This window comes from Megalobrama amblycephala, linkage group LG4 (assembly GCF_018812025.1).
Source record: "Megalobrama amblycephala isolate DHTTF-2021 linkage group LG4, ASM1881202v1, whole genome shotgun sequence".
Lineage (NCBI taxonomy): Eukaryota > Metazoa > Chordata > Actinopteri > Cypriniformes > Xenocyprididae > Megalobrama > Megalobrama amblycephala.
This window is the reverse complement of record NC_063047.1, coordinates 12,675,104-12,695,710: the sequence shown is the minus strand read 5'-3', so window position 1 is coordinate 12,695,710 and position 20,607 is coordinate 12,675,104. Positions and strand designations below refer to the sequence as shown.

The 20,607-nt window shown below is 34.0% G+C and overlaps 2 protein-coding genes across 2 annotated transcripts; both read right to left on the bottom strand.

Moving 5' to 3' along the window:
- Positions 1–1,862: 1,862 nt before the first annotated feature.
- Positions 1,863–8,183, bottom strand: LOC125266045. Its single transcript, XM_048186530.1, has one exon. It carries the CDS (start codon positions 8,181–8,183, stop codon positions 1,863–1,865), a length of 6,321 nt encoding a protein of 2,106 aa, XP_048042487.1.
- A 56-nt stretch (positions 8,184–8,239) lies between these two features.
- Positions 8,240–18,903, bottom strand: LOC125266044. The gene is made up of 5 exons (XM_048186528.1): positions 18,842–18,903; positions 13,840–13,863; positions 9,998–10,451; positions 8,934–9,932; positions 8,240–8,266 (listed from the first exon to the last, which is right to left on the bottom strand). The coding sequence occupies exons 3-5, from the start codon at positions 10,001–10,003 to the stop codon at positions 8,240–8,242; spliced, it is 1,032 nt and encodes a 343-aa protein (XP_048042485.1). The 5' UTR covers positions 10,004–10,451; positions 13,840–13,863; positions 18,842–18,903.
- Between the last annotated feature and the right edge of the window lie 1,704 nt (positions 18,904–20,607).

The following is a 20,607-nucleotide window of genomic DNA, read 5'->3' as shown; positions in this document are numbered from 1 at the left end:
GGAATTGGATGGATTCAGCTCATCATATAACAAAACTTCACTGGTGACCCAACTCATAGGATGATTCTCAGTGATAGCAGTATGAGTTTCAGTCCATGCAGGCCAATAAAATATCCTCAGTGAAAAATGACATTTCATGTTGTCAAACTCTCATCTGTACCAAGGATCCATAAAGGCTGACTAGGTTCTTGGTTCAAAGTGAGGCAGCCATTGTCCTCATCAGTGAGACAGAAGGAGTCATGATTGTTGTTTAGATTGAGTATTTCTGTTACAGTTCTGCAGGAAAATCCCAGAAGATCAACAGTCTAACAAATAAATAAAGGAACAAACAATCCAGCAAATGATAGTACTGCAGACAAATAATCCTTCTTGATGAGATGAAAAACTTTTACATAAATGGCAATGTAAAATGACATGATCAAGTTGTTTTCTTCTTCTGAGAGCCAAGAACGAATGGCTAAAGCTACAATTTGCTCAAAGTAAAAAAAAAAAAAAAAAAAAAAAGGACAGACAACAGTGGAAAAATGTACTGTGTACTCTGATTTGATTTGCAGCTGAATTCAGCCACACATGAGAGCATGAGTCGATGACTTGCCTTGAATCAATAATCCACATTGGTGATGGGACTGTAATGGTCTGGAGATTGTTTTCTGCAGTCAAACTGTTTGTTCTTGAGTAGAAAATGGAAATGTAATGGAAATGTCAAGAGGTCTTGGAGTTCAGTGTTGTCCTAATAATGAAGATGATGTGGTCACCAAAGCATGAGAACCTAAGGAGAATTAGATTCTGATTAGAAATCTTTTTTTTTTTTTTCATACAAAAAACTCATACAAATAGATTACGCAGTAAATGGTCACTTTAAGCACAATATTTTATATTCAAGCAAAACATTCTTCTAATGCAAACATATTGTAGAGTGGTAATTTTAGAATTGTATGTTGATATTATAAAACTTTTGACCAATTTAAAGGGTAAAAATGGTCTCACCTGTTTATGAATACTCCAAGTGTTGGAATATGATAAAAATGAAGTAGCTAAGATAGTCCAAGATTTCTTAAAGTTCCTCTTTGTCTTTCCTTTCTGTGTTATATACAATGTTTTACTGTTTTAAAATGAAGTTTCACCTTTTCACGTAGTTGACTGTAAATTTGATTAATGCCAACTTTATAATTCATTTCTGCATACAAAGTCATTATAAAAGCATATTACATATACATTTTGGTCAATACAATACATGAAACAAAGAAAGATGAACGAATGAATGAATGAATTAATTAATTAATTAATTAATAAAAAAAACTACAACAATTAAAATGAGTAATTTTTAGAACATGTGGATGGGTGTTAAGGTCTCTGAATAAATGGCATTATTTTTGTATCCATTAAATACATTTTAAATATATTAACTCAATACTAGTTTAAGTAAATAAAAACATGAATACTGCTATTTATTTTAGATAAACATGAATATGAACATGACCTTAACACCCACTTAAAGTAGTAAAAAATTAAATAATCCCAATAGCTACTGCTGCCTTCACGTGCTATCGGAAATGTCCTACTTTTGACTTCTTAAGTCATAATTATTAGTTTGTCTTCGTAATTTATTTTATTGTCAAAAAGAATATAGGATTTTCAATGGAAGGCAGGTTGATTCTTGCCTTTTTCTTTAGGAAATGTTATTGATTAATATTTTGTTGTTAAAGATATTTATGTAATATCATATTTAATTTTTGAACTAAGAAACTTTTATTTATAATAATTCCGATAGCACGTGAAGGCAGCATAAATTCCCACAGAGGCTGTCCACTGTTTAACATCCACCTCTGTATCCCCCACCCCCCCTTAAGTTGGACAATGCATTATAGCCACTTCATCACAATGCAGTCATGATAGCTGAAGTATGTGGGCATTATGTCAATTGTAATTTTATCCAACTCAATATCTTTTACATATACATGGTCAATTAATGTCCCATTTTCAGTTGTTGGTTTTCCAACAATTTGTGTAAAACCCAAATGCTGCATAACATCATGAATTGTTGAATTACTGAAAAGGTTTTCATTGAAATCCCCTAAAATTATTTTTCCACCTGGTAAGCAGTTTATTTGATTCATTAAGGTAATCAACTTCTCTCTAAACAATGGCAAGGTATATGATGGTGGTCTGTATATGACTGCCAAGGTTGTGTTTAAATGTTCTATGTTGCACATTAGACATTCAATGTTAATACATGGTAAATCAACTAAAGCAGCTTTTACATTCTGTCTATGATAGATACCAACACCACCATGATTTTCCTCTTTTAGTTTAGCAAAAACATCCTGACTTGTGTCATATGCAATATTTCGTGGTTTATCATAAAAATAGTATCCAGTAAGACTGATATCATTTTCAAAATAGTTTGGTTTTAACCATGTCTCTGTTACACAAATCAAATCTGCTTGAAAATATCTCTTATCTTCACGAATATCTAAAATATGTGGATTGAGCCCTTGAACATTGTGTAACATAATTTGAAATTTTACACTTTCTGTAATTTCCCTTTGAACAATGAATGGAGGCATACTCTGTAGAGCTTGTTCAATGTTGTCTTTTGCAAAAATAACATTTTCTTTGAAATCTTCTATTATGAGTCCATCAAGAGAGGTCACTCGACTTAATGCTACATATGCTTGTCCTGGAGCAAATATTTTTTTCATTGAAACAACAGCTTTGTTCACTGTCAGACCTTGTACTTTGTGAACTGTGCAAGCCCAGGCCAATTTCAAGGGAAACTGCCTTCTGACACCACCACTGCTTGTTACTTTTTCTTCTTCAGGTTCGATTGGTGTACTTTTCTCCAGTCCAGGTTTTAAACATGTTTTTTTACCTCTAGCTTCTTTACCAACATGTTCATCATCAAATTTGATATATATTTTTGATGGAAACATTTCATCATCATCATAACAAAATTCTTTAATTATCCCAAAGATTCCATTCACAAGACCATCTGGTACATTAATATTTTTCAGCAGCATTACTCGAGCATCAATGGCTAATTCAAGGGATTTTTCCAAACTACTGTTCTGCACTCTGGAATGAAACCCATCCTTTTTTTCCATTCGGCCAGTCTTAGCATTTCTCTCAAAATCTTGAGCATTTATAGTAACTGTGTCAGTGCATACTTTGTGCAACATTGATATATTATGGTTATGAACTTCACTATTAGTTGCATAAATATGGATATCTGTGCTATCATCACCATCACCTGTTTCACATTTCTTAAGCATATTAAGATCTTCTTCAAGCATTACTTCATCTTTTTTGCGTAGCCTTAAACGATTTAATAATTCTGCAAACTTTTTGTCCTTCTGACGCATAATCTCTGTAAGTTCAATAAAATGAAAGTTAGTTTCCCAAAGATTAACACCGTTGACTGGTTCAGTGTAAAGTGGTTTTCCTTTAACAGGAGACAGCTGATAAAAATCTCCAACTGCTATCACAGAGATGTTTCCAAATGCAGAGAAATCACCTGTTTGTTTGATTTGTCTCAATCTTCCATGAATATATGACAGAAGTTTATGATCAACCATTGAAATTTCATCAATTATTAATATTTGTAGTTTTCCAAATTTGGCTCTCAAGGAATTAATTTTTTCATCTCCAAGTGGTTGATATGGCAGTGTAGCATTTTTCCCAATGGACAGAGTGGAATGTACTGTAGCTGCATTTTTTAAGTTGTAAGCTGCAACACCAGTTGGTGCTGTTAATAGCACGTGAGTCTCATCTGGGTTCTCTGTTAACCTTGAAAGAATGCGAGAGGTTTCATAATAGATTGCTTTTATCAGCACTGACTTTCCAACACCTCCTGGACCAGATATAAACACATGAAATGGATCTGGGTTTTCACCTTGTACTTTTGCTAAACACCATTGCCGCACTTTGTAAAAGATTTGTGACTGCTTTTCATTCAAAGACCGTAGCAAAGCCAAAGCATCTTGCTTTGTCATAGCACATGGATTGGTTTCTAGTTTTGAAGGACCTACATTTGGTAATAGATCAGGTATAATATCATCACCTTCTTCTGTTTCTATCTGTTGTTTCTTACTCTCTAGACATTCCAAACGTTCAAGTTCTGCTTCCGGACAGATTTGGGCCCAAGCATCTTCCATTGGTCCGTGTTGTTCTAAATCATCTTGAGCTCTTTGTATTGTGTCTGCTTCTTTTTCAAATTTTGCCATGTTTGTGTCAACTATAATTTTCACTGACTCAAGCTCATCATTATAAATTGTTACAAATCCAGTCTCGTAAAACTCCTGGTGGGAAGGGAAATTTGGTGGTTTCAATTGATTTTGCAGAAAATGAGGCAAAAATAATTCCAAAATACTTTGATAATAATTTTCTGGATTTTTAGTGGGAGAAAAACGAGCATATCTCACAATCGCACATTCTGTTTTACTTCTTTTTCTCACAAAGCCCATGTCATTTTCCAGTTTTACTCTATCTGCACATGAGTATTCAGATTTACTCAAAACTCTGTACTCTGAGGCAAAGGTTGCTAAACACATTCCACTAAATTCTTTGGTATTTGGACGGGCTCTGTATCTGTCTGTGATGCTTTTCATCCATATGCCATCACTGTCATCTTCTCCACATTCAGCTTTTTTATGTATAGTGTTTAAGGGTAAACTCATTCTTACTGTATTAATACCAGTAGGAATGAACACTACTTTCCTTGACCCTTCTTTCAGTTTCATATTTATCAGCCGATAAACACTTTCTTGAGCTGAGACCTCTCGATTATGTAAAAACACACTGCCAAGTTTTCTTAAAGCTTGTTTAGCATCCATATTACCTTGACTGCATGCTTCTTTTTGAGCATTAGCCAGCAGCAATCCCATTTCTCTCTCAGCTTTGGAAATATAGGAAATTATGTATACTATACAAGAGTAAGCATCAACAACAAATTGTATATCCATGTTTGCATTCCAACATCGCAGAAGATCAGGATTATATTGATTAACCCATACATCACATGGTTTTCTCTTCAAAACAACATTTGTTTTTTTCGTAATTCTATTGTATGCCATTTCAAATATCTCTTGGTTTATACCAATAGATGCAAACATAGACTCAACTGAGTCAAATGCAACATCGCTATTCAATAAACATTCTCTGACTTTTTTCATTACAGCTTCAGCTAACTCTTTTGATATTTGTTTACAGTTTCTCTTTTTGCATTTATTTTCATTTTTTTCATCATCAGTTTCTTTTTCATCTTTATCACTCTTGCTGCTTCTTGTAATAAAAGTATTTTTGCTTGGTGGACGTGGAAAGTTGAATCTACACACAGTTCCTTTCTTTTTACATGTTTTTGCATGTCTCTTACTGTGTTGTTGCACACTGCTCACTATTTCATGCATATCTTTTTGCTGTTCCGATGGCATTTCACAAGTGACATAGCGATCAACAAATGCTACAACTTCATCATCATCATCTTTGTCCACTTGAGGTGCGTTTTCAACCCAAAACAGACAATGTGTATGAGGGGAACCACGTTGTTGGAATTCTATTCGATAGAAATAATCTATTATTTTTCCAATTGGTTGGGCTGGAGACATAATGACATCTTTCAGAAAGCAGTGAAATCGATAGTCAAACATTCTGGCAGCAGTTACAGGATTGCGTTTCAACATCCCACATCTCTCAGACCAATCCAGTTTATCAATAGGTGTTTGACAGCCCTCTTGTTTTACAATACATTGCATTAGCTCTGTCCATCGCAAGTCTGCTGATGAAAATGAGCAAAACCATGTTGGAATACCTAATTGTCTAACCATTGCAAATAAATCTTTTTGAACACTTTGCCAAAAAACAGGAGTCCCTCTCACAGGTTTCAAAAATTTATAACCCTGATCAAAATTTAAAATCTTTTGCAGGGATTCTTTATTTGTCAGCATTTCTGAAGTAAGTTTTGTTTTGTTGCTTGTGTCATAGCCTTTCCTTAAAGCAATAGATACATTTGAGATCACTTGATTAAGCTCAGATAAATATTGTCCATAAAAGATGTAGTCCAGGTTTTGAGCAAAACGCCCATCTGCATTTAGGATTCTATTATTCAAATATCTAGACAGTGTTAATTTTTCTGGTCGTGGATCATGAAATGTTCCTGTTCCATTTGGGAAAAGAACTGGAAAACATTTTGCTTCGTTAGTTTCATCCATTAACATTCTCACTGGATTGTTGCCCTCTGCTGGTGCAACTGACATAATTCCATCAAAATGTTGATCTAACACCTCTTGTGCGATGTCGACTGGTTGCAAACATGAATCCATAAACAAACCATGTTGTTGCCGATCATGAAGTGTTTCATCAGTGATCTCATTGTCTTCATTTTCAATATCATCAACACATATACCCTGACATGTGTCCAAGTCTTGTTCATTGTTATCAGTTTTATCATTTATTTGTTCTTCTGTTTTACTCAGAGGATTATTCCAAGTTTCATTAAACTCTACATCTGTATACCACTTATTATATTGTTTTAGGTATTTTAAAGCAGTTTTTACCTTATCAATGTGCACAAACTTATATTCATAGTGTCCTTTGTATGTCAGTTTTCTCTTCAGCTTTACACGAATCATCAAATCCTCATCTTCTGATCTTGGTAAAACATTCACCACATCTGTAACATTAGATGGAACACAAGTCACTGGTCCATGAACGCCATTCTGTCCACCTCGTGGTAATGCCATCATTTTCATGAATGGGATATGCTTTGCTATAAGATGTTGCTCAAGAGAGTTTAAACAGCTCAATTCAGCAGGAATAGGATCCAGAACAAGATTGTTTGCAACACTTTCAGCAGGAATTTTACCATCAGACATTTTTCTATCACATGTGTGACAAATCCACAAAGATTCCGCTGGGCTATTTTTATACACACATTCTTCAGTGCAGTCTTTATTACATTCATGAAAATAATTCAATGTTATACATTTTTCTGCAATACAGCCAGCCTGGATAGATTTTTGAATATATTTATTTTTATTACAGTGTTTTACCTGCATTTTAAAGCAGCAGCGATGACAAACTGAACATACATATTCAGGACCTGTTGATATTTTTTCTTTAAATTGTTCAATCACACAATCAATATCTTTCCTTTTCATTTTTGCCTCATGCCGAGTTACAGCATTTTTCATTTTAATGCTACTAGCAAAATTAATATCATTTTTATATTTCTCTTTGCTATACTGAATCACCTTAGTCTTGTGCATTTCATCTTCACTATATTTTCTAATACTATACTGTTTCACAGATTCTTTGTGTGCAGTATTCTCTGCATATTTGTCAATAGAGTACTGCTTCAGAGATTCTCTATGTGCTGTATTCTCTGCATATTTGTCAATAGAGTACTGCTTCAAACATTCCCTGTGTGCGGTATTTTCTGCATATTTGTCAATAGAATATTTTTTCAAATATTGTCTGTGCGATTCGTTTGAATTGTATTTATTTTTACAAAGTATTTTTAACTTTCGTTGATACTGTTCATTTTCATTATACATTTTAATACCAGATTTAATTTTCCTGTCTTTGTACATTTCATCCTCATGATATCTTTTCTTTACTTTCATTTTTTTCCCCTCATTTAAGTCATGATTACTATTGTATTGGACTTTCTGTCTATAAAGCTTACGTGGGTCTGACTTGGGATTTAATGATGCAGGAAACATTGAAACTTCAACTGGTGATTTACAAATTGAAGCACAGCTACCATCCTTTTTTTTCACACATACAATAACTTCATAATGACAATTATTAGCATGTTTCAAGTAAATCCCCTTGTATTGACAAGTATCTCTACTTGATGAGACATTTGAAGCTGAATATTTAAGCCATTTTTTTTGACTGAATGTAAATATATCTATACCAATTAAATCACTGGCTGCTTGTATTTCTAGCTCTGATGCCCAAGTTCCAACATATTTCATTCTTGAAGTTGCAATATAGTTTCCAACAGAAGTGTGTCCTTGTCTAAGATACTGAATGTACCTTTCTTCATTTTGGAGAATATGAGATACAACAGCACGTCTCACTCTTCTGTGTTCTTTTTCACTTCCACTTACAGCATAAGCTATGGATCTGAAAAAGCAGTTACCATCACCCACAATATCTTTGGTTTTACAAGGTTCAGCCATTTCAGCAATTTCATTGGTATAATTTTGTTCATTTGAAACGTATACAATGTTTAGCTTCAAGCAAATATTGTTTTGTTGCTGTACTGTTAATGGACAAAACTGAAAAGAAACACTGTCAGTTTGTGAAATGAATTCAACATCTGCTGTATTTTCATTTGGGCATGAACTGGGCATTTCTGTTTTCTTTTGTGCATATATTTTGTTCAAAGTTATTTCATGTGCACTAGAGAAATCATTCAAAGAGTAACTGCAATTTTCCATTTCTGATTTTATACCCTCAGTCATTTTTTCTATTTTAGTACTTTCCATCACAGGATGACATGTCACCAGATTATTTTGAATATCTTTGTCAATTTGTGTACATGTTTCATGCACAGGTATTGTATCTGTGTTGATAAAATCAGTCAGAGTATTACTGCAACTTTCCAAATCTGATTTTATACCTTTAGACACTCTTTCCATTTCAGTATTTTCCTCCACCACTAGATGGCACACCAATTGGTCATGCTGTTTATTCCAGCCAATCACATTTGCTTCAACCCCAGTTACCTCAAAAGGACGATTTTTTGCAATCAATGATGCACCAAGTCTCCTGAAGTGAATGAGCAAAGATTCTATGCTGCCATAGAAAGTCACTACACTCTTACCATACTGTGCATATGTTCCATCACAGTGTCGTGAATGTGGATCAATCACTGCATACCATGAACCTTGTCTGACAGCTGCACATATGGTGTGGTTCATATTTACCAAACATGCATCAAACCTCTGGAATGCTTGTTTTACTGCTTCATCAAATGACATGGCGAAGCCTTGCAGACCTTCATCATAACCAGAAATGCCAAACAACCCTGTGAGCAATTGTCCATACTTTATTGAAAAAGTACAATTATTCAGTGTGTGTGTGTCAGGCAGCTCAGCAACTTCAATGTACTGATCTATGGGATCTTTGATTTTCCCTGCATCTCTCATGGCACTGTACAGGTCATCTCCGTGAATAAGGACATCATTCAGGTCACTGACGGTCCACTGCAACACATTTTTCATCTTAGACATGACAATGGCAATTAAACTGTTTGCAGCACATTGCTTACCACCATTGGGATTGAAGCGGGGATGTCCTTGATGGAAAGAACCTCTTATGCAAGATCTCTGGGGACATACATCAGTACCAGCATTCATTTTCATCTCATTATGTTCAGTAGTAGAGACAAAGGGAAAAGAACATTTAGACTTTTGTTCACACTTGTTCACCTCAACACCTGTTACCTCAAAAGGACGATTTTTTGCATTCAATGATGCACCAAGTCTCTTGAAGTGAATGAGCAAAGATTCTATGCTGCCATAGAAAGTCACTACACTCTTACCATACTGTGCATATGTTCCATCAGAGTGTCGGGAATGTGGATCAATCACTGCATACCATGAACCTTGTCTGACAACTGCACATATAGTGTGGTTCATATTTACCAAACATGCATCAAACCTCTGGAATGCTTGTTTTACTGCTTCATCAAATGACATGGCGAAGCCTTGCAGACCTTCATCATAATGAGAAATGCCAAACAACCCTGTGAGCAATTGTCCATACTTTATTGAAAAAGTGCAATTATTCAGCGTGTGTGTGTCAGGCAGCTCAGCAACTTGAACAAAGCTATCTGTGCAATCGTTGATTTTCCCTGCATCTCTCATGGCACTGTACAGGTAATCTCCGTGAATGAGGACATCATTCAGGTCACTGACATTCCACTGCAAAACATTTTTCATCTTAGACATGACAATGGCAATTAAACTGTTCGCAGCACATTGCTTACCCCCATTGGGATTGAAACGGGGATGTCCTTGATGGAAAGAGCCTCTTATGTAAGATCTCTGTGGACATACATCAGAAACAGCATTTATATTCATCTTACTATCTTTAGTAGTAGACAAAAGTAGAGAAGATGATTCAGGTAGAATTTCAAAGAATGAAGTGTTTTCAAAGTTGTTTGCAAAGTTGTTTGTAAAGTTGTTTTCAAAGTTGTTTTCAAAGTTGTTTGCAAAGTTGTTTGCAAAGTTGTTTGTAAAGTTGTTTGCAAAGTTGTTTTCAAAGTTGTTTTCAAAGTTGTTTGCCAGATTTTTTCCAGACAGTAGACAGTCTTCAGCATCCCCATTGTGATGTTCAAATTTTTTGGTAGGAGGTACAGCATCTTCTACATCAGCAGCCATCCGATCTGCCATCCTCTTCTTAGCAGCTTGGGAGCGCCGAAACTGCTTTGTGCGAGGCATCTGTACACACATAAAAAACAACATCACAAAAAAGAAAAATTATATGATGCATTGCCACATTGTAATTCAAAAAATAATACAGTACAAAATACTCTTAATCCATTTCAATGTTCATTCAACATAAAGATAAATTACTCTTCAATAAACAAAAGCTCTTATAACTACGTTTACAATTTAAAATATATTATTGAAATCCTAACAATATACATTCTATTAATAATATTATAAAACATTCATAAATTTACTCAAATATTTCTTTATGGATGCAATCCCTAAAGAACTGTTACTAAACAAGTATATGGTTCATTAACAAATTGAATTATTTTCTTCACAGTATAACACCCAGTGTATACTTCATTTACAAAATATGTACATTCATACTATAAATTGCTTAAAATGTATACTTCTAAATTAATAAATTCAATATAAAACAATCATTCTCCCATGATATTATACATATCAAAATTGTATATAGGTGCATCCACTACTGTAAACATAAGTCAGCACCACTTTATGCATTTAAAAAAATAAATAAAAAAAAATATATATCATTGATGTTATTCAAATGTTTAGTGAGACTTTATTTTTATGAAAGCAGTTATTGTTACTTATGCCAGTCTGCTTCCATACAATTAATACATATTTGAAATCTAATTAACCTATTTATCACATAAACACAATAAAATGTTTAATATTATGATTTGCACCTTATTAAAATAAAGTAGGGATAGGCATTTTTCCAAAATATTGAATTTTAATATTTAAAATAAAAACAAATGAATATTTAATTATTCACTCATTTTATTTAAATTAGTCAATATTCTATAATCATTTCTATAACCAACAATATATAGCATAGCCTGACCAACAACATGTAAATGATTCTTTGATCTAAATATAAAACTAAACTATATGTAAACAAAAAACATAACTTTAACAGGAAAACACAAAGCAGACAGTGCTAATTATTGTAAAGAAGAAATATTGTTGCAAAAAAAAAGTGAACTTAGTTCACACCACAAGACATGAATTCGTTAACATTTACTTCATTTAATTCATATGCAACTTACGTGTTTACAGTACACATTTTTACAGTACAGAATAATGGTTATTTAGCAATAAGATTTTTAACCCTTTGACATGTACAATTACACCGGTGTGATCAGTCTTGGTTAGTCCCTGGAACATACGATCACATCGGTGTGATTAGAACGTTCAGCGCATTACGTGATCAACTGCCAAATTCAAATGTGCGTGCGCGCTTTAACTGGCGCTAAACCAGAGACGGACGCAGCACTTTTCATATATTACTTATATGCAGTGTTCTCAACAAAATAATGTTTATTTTAGGTTTTAGACATTTAAATACACATGAGCAAAAACAAAACAATATATTTATAGTTTGTAAAATACACAATGATGTCTATAGAAGCGGAAATAACAACCCTTTCCATTATAATTAAACGACATATTTTATTCATATCAGAAACACATTTTGAAAGTAACTTTAAAGCTTACTCTATTCTTCCCCAGTTCACCGACTCACTTAGTTTCATGTATTTCGGGAGAAGTGGATAAATTCACGGGTTATCCATGGGTTTTATGTAACGTCACTGTATGTTATCGCCGCCATATTTGTGTCCGGTCACAGCTGCGCGCCCTGTTGAAGTCTATGGTGACAGCAGCTACAACTACCAGAGGAAGGCCAACAAAACGCTCTCAGAAGGTTCACAACAAGTTTACAATATATCTGGGATATGTTGTGTTATTAGCCGTTTTAACAGTCGTCAGAGAAATCCCGAACTACAATTTTATTCGATCCCAAAGGAGTTAGATCGGCGGAATTGTTGGCTTCAATCAGAAAGGTCCACACCACTGGCAGCCAAACAGCAATGCACAACATTTATAACTGCTGGGACTGTCATTTACATAACATTATAACGAGAACACTATTGTAATAAAGTGTTGTGAATCCATGTTGTTGTTTCAACGTGTTGTTGTGAGAAGAGCGCGTCTACAGGAGTTAAACATTAATTACACAACTTGTTCAGACTTCACTTGTGCATTAATTAGCGTCATTTTTAAAATTTATTAAGTATAAATATCTGATTAATCTCAAAGGATGTGTTTCGTTGAGGTAAATAACCCGCAGAGCTGATGATCATTTGGGCTTATTTGCTGTGTTTCGGAGTTATTGACTACGTTACTTCAAGTTCATCTGTGCATGATTTTGTGCAAAAACTAGTTGTAATATTTTTATTTTGTATAAATATCTGAATTATCTTATATAGGATGTGTTCCGTTGAGTAAACCTTCAGTTTATGGGTTTTGCATCTCTTCAGTTTCAGCGTGCGCAGCTCAAACAGCAATGTTTACTACTGTAATATTAAAACTTTCATGTTTTCAAAAAATGAATGCATTATTTGTAATAACTAGCATTGTTCTCGTATTATTTTCAAAAAACGCATGGTTTGGTTAATAATAAGGATCGCGAACAATAACAGATTTTTTCCTCAAATCATCTCATTTTGATAATAACATTACTGATTGAGCTAACGTTACACGCGCTGAATGAACACCCATAAACTGAAGCCCTTTGCTGGGTTAATTAACTCAACGAAACACTTCCTATATATGGTAATTCATATATATTTATACAAGATAAACATAAAATTACAACTTATATTTGCACAAAATCATGCGCGCATGAACTTGAACTAGTAATGTAGTACAGAATAGCTCCTGTTGTATTTGCGTTCTTCCTGTAACAACACGCCGAAACACAGCAACTAGAATTCACAATATTTTAATACAATAGTGTAGACAATTAAAATGTTATTAATATGACAGCCACAATCGTAGATAATGTTTTGTGTTGCTGTTTGAGCACTCGTGCTGAAGCTAAAGATGACCATCAATACAATGAAGCGCTGCTGTGTTAGTTGCATGGTTAGTTGCCATCTCGGACACAAATATGGCGGCGGGCATAGCGGAAGTGACGTCTTTGAAACCCATGGATAGATCCGATTCTCTGTGCGGCGCAAACTAACATGGCGGCGCCCATCAACAAAAAACATCCACTTACACATATTTGACAGTCGGAATATTAGATACTTCATGCTATAGTTAACAAATTTGTTAATATTTTGAATTAAAAAGGAAAAATTAAATGAAAGCAGATCATCATTCATACAATGTTGCGGTGTCACATAACAAACAATGACGCGTCACCATGGAAACCATAAAGTGATACGTTCTAAATAACGGTCACCTTAAAAAACTCACGCTGGGGGGTCAGCCATAATATTTTAAATTTACGTGCGAAAAGGGTTAACAAATATTTGTACAGCTGTATCGAAATAAATAAAACAAAAACACAATAACTTACCTCAAATCAAGTTTCAACGTTCTTCTGCAACATAATAGAAAAATAGCTTTATAAAACAAAACAAATTACATTTAACAAAAAATAGCACAAAACTCAATAAACCTCATTAATATTACAAAAATACATTTGATAACAAACCCTTTTTAAACAATGTATATATGCAACTTTTTATATAGAGAAATATATATTAAAACCAACAGGTCAATTACAAACATTGAAAAATATTAAACATTATAGCAATTCAAAAATACATTAACATTTGTTATAATAAGAAAGGTATGCAACTGCAGTAAAAACAACTAAAATCAAAAATGCAATTAGACTGTATATATTTCTGTATTTACCTTGTACAAAACAAGTGTGCAGCTGCTCGCTATCACGCTCACAACATGCAGCAAATTGTAAAATGTATTTGTAAACTTGTTATCTGACAAAATATAACCTTTTTTTGGCATGTACATAAATTTAGGCAAACATAATAATAAATCAAAGTTATTTATTTTTCACTGCATTTATTTAGCAATACAGCATGCATGTTACTATCAAAGAAATAATTATTACTAGTAGGCTACTAGAATTACTCACTGTATTACAACTAACAATACATGCACACCACAAACATCTCTACATAAATATAAATTGATCTACCAGTCGCTTTCACCATAAAATGGCGAAAACGCAGGGCTACTGCTGGGCACCGGTGTTACGGATCAACTGGGGATCATGTTAACTGGGGACACGCGCGAGCACGCAGATAGTTTTACCTGGATTTCCAGCAGATGTTAGACAGCGACAGATTCGTCACATGCGATATTCCACGGATCATAGATTTAAAAATGCATGTTTCACCGGTTGTATACATTGCGATGCGTAATAAAGCGCCTCGATTTCGCGGTGTTCGTTCCTGCGTTTTTGGAGTAGTTTTAAGGAAGTTTATCATGTTCTTACGTCACGCTCACAAACCACGCCCACGTTAACATGGGACACTAGTTTCGATAAATGTCAAACTTGTCAACGAAATTAAGTGTAAGTATTTATTTTCAACATTAGTGTCTATAGTGTGCTGTCATGTTTTCTAAACACAAATTAAAACAGACAAATTAAGTTTAAGTCAGGAGTAAGCTAACTAAAGCAAACATGAATTGCAAAGTCCTTAATGTTTTTATTTTGTTTTGTTAATTGATATGTTGCTTACTATTGTTCATAATCAAATTATATATTTTATGAGTGATTACATATATTAAGGGGGGAAAACAGACACTTTGACTTGTGTTTGTTCTAGGTGATTTTATTGATTTTGTTGATTTTATTTTCTGAAATCTCTTGCTTAGGTTTCAGTTACAACCTCTGTATCCTAAAACAACAATGTTTCATTCTGGATTCATGACTGATTTAAACTCAACATTTGCTTTGGCTTAGGAATTATAAAACACATTGTTTAATTTTTTTTCTAAACGATTCAAATAGCAGAACAGAACTCTGTTTATAACAATTCTGTATTTATTACTGAAGTTTCTTAGAATCATAGCCTAATCAATTAAAATAATTAATTTTAATGCTTAAAGTAATGGTATGCATGTATTGTACATTCAGTTAGGTGCTTGAAATTAATTGATAACCTGTTATTCTGTGAACACTGAAGAACACTGCCATGTTTACATTTTAAAGATGACACTGTGTTTAAACAGTGTTTAACAACTAAAAATGAACTATGCTGTAATATCTTTCTTACTGTCTCATAGGTTCTTTTTCCAGTTTCCATACTGTCTTTTGTATGAACGTCCTGTGACAACCAATCAGTGGCAACAACAAGTTTCTCATGACTTACATAAGCAGGACATATTATACTGTATTACAAAATATTACACATTTTGCTAATTCAAAAAGACAGTATACATCACTAAACTCATAATCATTTGGCACCTCACACAAATACAATGCTTCTCTCCCAAACAATTAGAATAGGAAACTGAATATATGACACAATAGACTGTCAGTTTTATAAATACAATTAGGGCTGGGCGATATATCGCATGCGATTGTCACGCGCATTTCTTCAGTAAAGCCGGTTCCCTGATTGCCGCTAAATCGCCATCACCTGCTTTCAAATGGAGCGGCATTTAATAGACAGAGCCGTAGATCACTGATAAGCCACGCAATATCGCGTTCATATCGCAGATGTATCGCCTTCGATAATGAACGCGATATTGCGTGGCTTATATGGGTCCTCGCCCAGCCCTAAATACAATTAAATGAGCGTAGGCCTCTTTATATGTAATATAAATTTGAATTATGCCAGTTATCTTTATTTAGTACCAACCTCACTAACATTTGGCTTCAGCCTTTGTGAAGATTTTAAGTGAACCCAACACCTGTGAAGAGATGAAGACAACACCTGCGAGGACATCACCTACTTCAGATGACACCAACTCTGAATCAACATGCAAAATTATCCTTATATTATAATCATTATTGCCTTAATATGTTTCTGCTTAACTGAATGATGTTAACCATACTTCTATTATCAAAGAACCATACATTTCTGCCATATGAACATTACATTGAGAGTAATTTCTGACATAACAAATTTCTCTTCATAATGTACACATGCATTTTATGTAGCCTAATGCTGCTTTGAAGCTAGGCCTTTATGTATTGTTAAAAGGGCTTTTTGTGGTTTTGCACCTGTTAACTATGCATATATTTGTTGATCATTCTCTTAAATAAATAAATATTCCCTTAAATAAATAACATATTTAAAATATTTTTTAAAAATGCTTAACATCCTTTTTAAACCATGGAAATATTGCTGCTGAAATTTATAATAATAATAAATATAAAAACATAAGTGCTTTTAAAAACGTAAATAGCTTTTTTATTTAATGCACCTACAAAATTGTCAGAAACGAACTCCATTGAAACGAATGTAAACAAAATAATCTGGGCGTGGTCTGTGAGACGTGACATGAAAACGCATTAAAACTTCCCTTAAACGGTGTCTGATACATTTGAAGAGCGACAGGGGAAACAACAAAGTCCAATAATAATACAAACATTCACACATAATGTGGTAAGCGTTTAAATCTCCTCCGTAGAAAATTCCCTGTGACGAATCTAGTGTTGAGCAACATCTGCTGGAAAGTCAGGTAAAACTATCTGCGTGCACGCGCATGTCCCCAGTTGACATGATCCCCAGTTGATCCGTAACACCGGTGTTGCAATGGTCTTGGCTGTGTCTCAATCAGCTCTGTAATTCAGTAGTCAGAACACTGATTAGGGAATCAGCCACATTCATTTAACGTTATATAATATTCACGATCTAGGGAGCTAGTGCTGATTCAGAGCTTGTATTTTTTGCTCATATACTCATGACCAGAAAAGCGGAAGCGGCGCCGGCTAATGTGTCATATAAAGTCCCGCTGCTCGATCAGCTCCACAACACTCGGTCCTGCTGTGCTTCATACTACTATAACGTTAATAGAGAATGAGAATTACGTCACAATTCGGGAAGGCGCCGCCATATTAGCAGGATACGCTATCCGTTGCTATGGCAACTTCTTCAGTGAACCCGAGATAAAGCGCAACAGAGAGAGAGAGCAGATTAATTCAATAAATACATTTTGCGATACAGCACAGTTTTATGGGAAGAAATGGAGGAGGAGAAAATGAAAAGAAAGGAGCTCTATCGGGAGAGACTAAATAACACCACGAGAGCTACAAACTGCGAGAGATCTTGTACTACACTTTTAATACAGTTCTGATGTTTATTATTGTAAAAATAATACAGTTTTCGCCTACTGAGTCATAGTGATGTCAAGCAGTTTTTCTAAATAATGCTGCTAGCAAATAACTTAGACTTAAAAATGTACTTTTAATTGCTTAAAGGGTCTGAACTCTTGAACGGTGCCGCATTGCCACCAAATTACTACTGACAGATGAGCCTAGAATATGAACGCAACACATTTAAATACACGTGTTTTCCTCCCATAAAGAAAAAGACAGTGCCATTAAAATACCAAACTTAGTAAACACTATACTAATAAAGCACAGAAAAATTGGTTTGTGCCGAATTTTTTATTTTTTTAATATCACTAGTAGGCTACATTAAGCAACGTTTCTCAACAGTTTTCTATGTGACGAAAACGCTCGTGAATAAACATGTTGCGTTCACATTATGGGCTCAACTTTACTTTATTAGTATAATGTTTACTGAGTTTGGTCTGTTAATATCACTGTCTTTCTTAGTTCATTAAGCCCCATTAAGCGTTTTAGAAGGTCCCTTGGTAACGCTCGGCGGTGTTATTTAGTCTCTCCCGATAGAGCCACTTTCCTTTCACTTCGTCATTATCCATTTCATTACATGAAACTGCGGCGTATCGCAAAATTGCAAACAAATATCACACTATTTCTCTCGGTCTGACCGTCTCACTGTCAAAATAACCATGGCAACGTTTAGCGTATCCTGCTAATATGGCGACGCCTTCCCGAAATGCAACACGAGTCAAAGCGCTGTGACGCAACATTCTCATTCTCTTATATATATATAACGCATTCATGAACATGATTTTTTCCAGAATCCTATTCCGATTGTTTCCACCGGCTGTGGTCTGAAAGCAAGTGTCCCGAAGAAGATTCTGCGGTCAAATTTACACCATCAACCTACGCATTGTAAGATTTCTGTCCGCTAGACTCCTATTCAAAACATATTGTACCTGTAAGCAGCTGACTAGTATACCTTCTAAATATGTCAATACTGAAAATACATCAACTTTACTTTTGAAAAATAAAAACGATCCAACACAAAATATCCTTATCAAAAGGTTTACAAAAAATTGCACGATTTTGGTACTGAAACCAAAATGATGCATTTATTTACAAAATTAAACCACAAAACATTTAAATAAACAAAAACAACTTACTCTGACCAAAAATATGTCATAGATGAGTAAGATTAATGGACAGATGAATAAGATTGAAGAAACAGCCACGTTACATCACTTACCTGTCTCCAAGAAGTAGACAAAATGGTTGCAAAACGGAAATACATTGACTTTCACAATAAAAGACACCCTCTAGTGGATGTAATGATACAATGCATAAGGAAACGTAACATATATTAATTTTATTTGCAATTTATTTAAAACACATGCTTATCTGTCTTATTATTCATGTATGTTTAGCCTACTAGCCTATTTTAGTTTAGTTTATAAAGACATAATGGTATTTATTATTATTGTCGTCATGCAATTCAAAACAACATACTCAATTGATTTTTTGTCCTTCATTAAAACTATAAATGCAAAAAAGCTGGATTACACAAATACAATTTACTATACACATGTAATAAGATCTATAATATAATCACTCTTACTAGCATTACATTAAAAATGTGCCTTGGTTTACACAAATGACAAACGGTTAATACTTGAATGCCTCTTCTGCGTAATACAACACAAAAAAAAAAAAAAAAAACATTATTATATCATTTTGACAACTGACGAGCATTTTATTTTTTCAGGGGGAGACAGAAAATAAAATTAACCTCATTGCATAATTGTAAATAAAATTATAAATGGACAAAACACAAAAACAAATTAACGTACAAATCCATTGCGTAAAGTTCTGAAGCATAAGTCATCTACTGATAATGCACACACCTAATACTGATATCGTTTTAGTCTAGAGTGAGTTTAGGTAAATGTATTCACGTGCAAATAAGCAAAGCAGCCAAAAATCTACTCAAAGATTGTTTGCTGTTGCTGAAGTTCCACTTCTCACATTTACATTAGAAAATTGTGGTGAATCTACAGAGAACTGTAAGACCTACCCAGAATTATTATTCATGCCTATTAAATGCATGCTCTAATATAGAGAATTACTCCCACAGCAACAGACAAACTTTCGTTGATCTCTCCTAACAACTTTACCATTGCATTGATTCATTTCCTATTGTTATTATTGAAAAAAAAAAAAAAAAAAAATTATATTATATATATATATATATATATATATATATATCTCTCAGAGGTTGAGTTACACTGTAACTTTGATCCGTCATAATCTATTATTACCCGTCATTTTAATTTTCATCTTTTAATTATAATAACACATTTAATTGCTTTTATTTTTGCTCACATATGAACAAAAATAAAAGCAATTAAATATTTTATTAGAATTCAAATATGAAATTAAAATGACGGGTAATTCGCACGTGAAATTTCTCTGTACTGTACTATCCGCTTGTTAAGTCATGACGTAAAGAACGCTGTTTCCGGGTCCAAGCCTCGACTCATTTCACTGCAGAATGCCATCGACGGCAGTTTATGAGCGCTATTTAATCATATTAAACATCAATCATTTTGAAAAGTTAAACATTTTAAATACTTAGGCTACAGTCTACACAACATTCTCCGTGCTCACAGCATCACAGACATTAATATTTTAACGATTTATAAAAGATGAATCATTTTCTGGCCATCTGGAATTTTGTACTATTACATCACATCGTGTGTGTATATTAGCACCATTTGTTGTTTCCTTGTTGTATGAGATAGAGCGTAGGACCCGGAAGTGCTGCCGCATGACGTTCAGACTTAACAACCGAATAGGCTACGTCTTGCTAGCTATTAAAGAAAACGCGGTTTCAAATTTATGTTTAAATAGTCCTGTGTTATATTTTAAATTCATTCATCTATTTGAGTATGAAAAGTGAAGAGCACTAGTAAGATGCATCATAAGATGCTCAGTATGTCGGGAGGCATGGAGTGT

Bases quoted from the DNA above. Each gene is read 5' to 3' on its own strand.
- LOC125266045 (XM_048186530.1), bottom strand. From the start codon at position 8,183: ATGGCTGAACCTTGTAAAACCAAAGATATTGTGGGTGATGGTAACTGC.
- LOC125266044 (XM_048186528.1), bottom strand. The intron at 8,267-8,933 runs GTAAATATGAAC...GTCCATTAACAG, and splicing joins AGAGGTTTGATGCATGTTTG to TACAGCAACAAAACAATATT.